Genomic DNA, 2,745 nt, shown 5'->3' with positions numbered 1-2,745 from the left:
ATCAATCTCATTATTCGAGATTCAAAAATAAGATTGTCAAAGTTAAATATTATACTCCCATTTGTTACTACTGTCACACAAAAGGTCATACTCGTCCCGAATGCTATTTTTTCTACAGAGATCAAAGGAAGGAAAAATATCAGAATAAGACTATTACACCATTCACTAGACAGGTTTGGGTCAGAAAGTCAGAAGTTATCTGTTATCCCACCATTGTATTTCAACAGTGGTTGTTCCAGACATATAATAGAAAACATTAAATGTCTGATGGGTGTTCAACCTAGCAGTGGAGCTGTAACATTTGGAGATGGACAAAAGGATAAAATCGTTGAGAAAGGTGTCCTAAATGTTCCAGGTTTACCTCAATTAGAAGAAGTTTTGCTAGTCAGTGGATTAAAAGCGAATCTTATTAGCATCAGTCAGTTATGTGATCAAAATTGGAATGTATGCTTAGATCGTAACTGCTGCAGAGTGAGTGACAAAGCAAATCAACTTGTCATGGAAGGAACTCGGTCTTTAGACAACTGTTATGTTTTGACAAATGAAACTGCTTGTCACCTATCCAAATCTGATGAATCAAAACTTTTGCATAGAAGACTAGGTCACATAAATTTCAGAGATATGGATAAGTTGATAAAACTGGAAGCAGTAAAAGGTGTACCGAAGATCAGAATTGATCCAGAGAAAATTTGTGGCGCATGTGCTATTGGGAAACAAATCAGAACTCCACACAAAGCAGTAAGAGGTATCACCACTGAGAAATGTCTAGATCTTGTCCATATAGATCTCACGGGGCCAACACAGACTGAAAACATTGGAGGAAAGAAGTATATATTTGTGTGTGTAGACGATTTCTCTCGATACAGCTTGGTTTACTTTCTGAGAGAAAAGACAGAAGCCTTCAAGGCCTTCAAGACTCTGTGCATAAGAGTTCAGAAGGAAAAAGATGAGTCTATTATAAAAGTTCAGAGATTGAGGAGTGATCATGGAAAGGAATTTGAGAATTCACTATATTCAGACTTCTGTTCCGAGCATGGTATCTCACATGAGTTCTCAGCTCCTAGAACTGCTCAACAGAATGGAGTGGTGGAAAGATAGAACCCAAAAATGTTAAAGAAGCTCAAGCTTGATCCTCTACTTCGCGACGAGATTCTGGTGACTGTTATGACCAACTATCCAGAGTTTTATGCTGAATGGTCGGCAGATGATGTAACTGAACTTCTTGTGTTGGTCGCCGAAGCCAGTGATGACGTCTCTCCAGTGTTTATTCCAGAACCCTCGGATGGAAATCGGGCCGGGGCATTCCTTCAATTTTTTGCTCAACGTGCCCTAGAATCTGTTGAAGAAGCTCGACGACGAGAGGAGTCCCAAGCTCTGTATCTTGAAGCTGCTCAGAGAGAAGCAACACACAGACAGGAGATTCTTCGACAACGGGTAAATGATTCTGAAACCCCTATTGAAATTTCTCCTGATAGACTTGTTGATTCTTCTACCATCGTCTGTGTCTGTTTTGCCTGAGAATCAATCTGCTTTGGGTTCCGAGAAGTCCCCTGTGAATGCTGATCCTCTATCTTTGCCTGTGACTAATTTTGCTAGTGAAAAATCTGATGCGTTGCATGTGTCTGATGAGAAAACAAAGTCCTCTGATAAGCCAAATCCACTGAGTCTGGTTGTTTATGCTTCTGAGAATATTGCTCTGCCTCCGTCTTAAACTGTTAATGTCTCTAAAGAGTCTTGTCCTGCTGTTGATCCTCCTGCCTTACCTGCATCTGTTAAAACTGTTGATTTATCAAGTCCCCACAAGTCTGAGAAAACAGGTGGAGTCCCTGTTTACACTGCAACATCTTTAGGAGAAAGCCTGGAACATGTGCGACATTTTGCTAGGTTACCATCTGCTTCGATCCCTCAACCTTATCGAGTGATACACCCTTTAGAATCCTCCAGTGAAGATGATAAGATACTGGCTAAGGTGTATGGATCCCAAGCACCTTCTTCTGCTGCCCCTACTGTTGAGGCAACTGTTCATCCTGATTCCACGAATTTCAGAATTCGAGAGATATCAAATATTGTTGGGAGCTCATCTGCAAATGTTTCTGATTCTAGCCACTCTGTGACTCCAGTCCAGTCCCCATCCAGAGAAACAAGACGGACAATAAGGAAGAATGTTCCAACGAAGGTTGTTGTTGAAACCAGTGCTGATAATGTTGATGTGGATCAGCCTGTGAAGAAGAGAAAGTCGAGTGAGACTGCTAAGCCTGAAGGAGACCCACCTATCCACCAAGTTTTCAAGACTCTACGTTCCTCTGTTAAGCAACAAGGAACTACTGCTGCTCAAGCTACTTCTGCACCAGCCCCCTCTGCCAGAAAAGGGAAACCTACCACAAGGTCAAGAGGTCGAAGTGTAACTCCGGAGGTTCCACCTATTGAAGGAATTGATACTACTGTTTACAAACCTCAGTTTGTATCCCCTGCTGCACAAACAAAATGGGCCACTATGGTCAGAAGGGAGATGATTGTTCAAAGAACTGTGGATGAGAATCAACTGAACTCCGTTTGCGACATCCTGCCCTTGCTGAATGAAGTTGGTCTTTTGAAAACTGCTACAGATGTTTGCCCTTACTCCAAGCTGCTCACATATGAGTTCTATTGCAATCTCAGTGATGAGATTGACAGTCTCACAGGGCCACGACCGATGCAAATCTTCATCAGAGGGAAGTGGTATGATTTTGGGCCAGATGTGATAAA

General features: G+C 41.9%; 1 protein-coding gene across 1 annotated transcript in view; it reads left to right on the top strand.

The window, feature by feature from the left end:
• The first annotated feature begins 1,107 nt into the window (after window positions 1–1,107).
• Window positions 1,108–2,745, top strand: part of LOC109162675 — a 2,354-nt gene continuing 716 nt past the window's right edge. Inside the window, exons 1-4 of the mRNA XM_019311358.1 lie at window positions 1,108–1,503; window positions 1,547–1,664; window positions 1,731–2,176; window positions 2,219–2,745. The exon at window positions 2,219–2,745 is cut by the window's right edge and continues 217 nt beyond it. Of these exons, the coding sequence (XP_019166903.1) occupies window positions 1,108–1,503; window positions 1,547–1,664; window positions 1,731–2,176; window positions 2,219–2,745 (1,487 nt within the window). The remainder of the gene's footprint in view (window positions 1,504–1,546; window positions 1,665–1,730; window positions 2,177–2,218) is intronic.

This window comes from Ipomoea nil, unplaced genomic scaffold, assembly GCF_001879475.1.
Source record: "Ipomoea nil cultivar Tokyo-kokei standard unplaced genomic scaffold, Asagao_1.1 scaffold2957, whole genome shotgun sequence".
Classification (NCBI taxonomy): domain Eukaryota; kingdom Viridiplantae; phylum Streptophyta; class Magnoliopsida; order Solanales; family Convolvulaceae; genus Ipomoea; species Ipomoea nil.
This window is presented reverse-complemented; position numbering and strand designations above follow the sequence as displayed.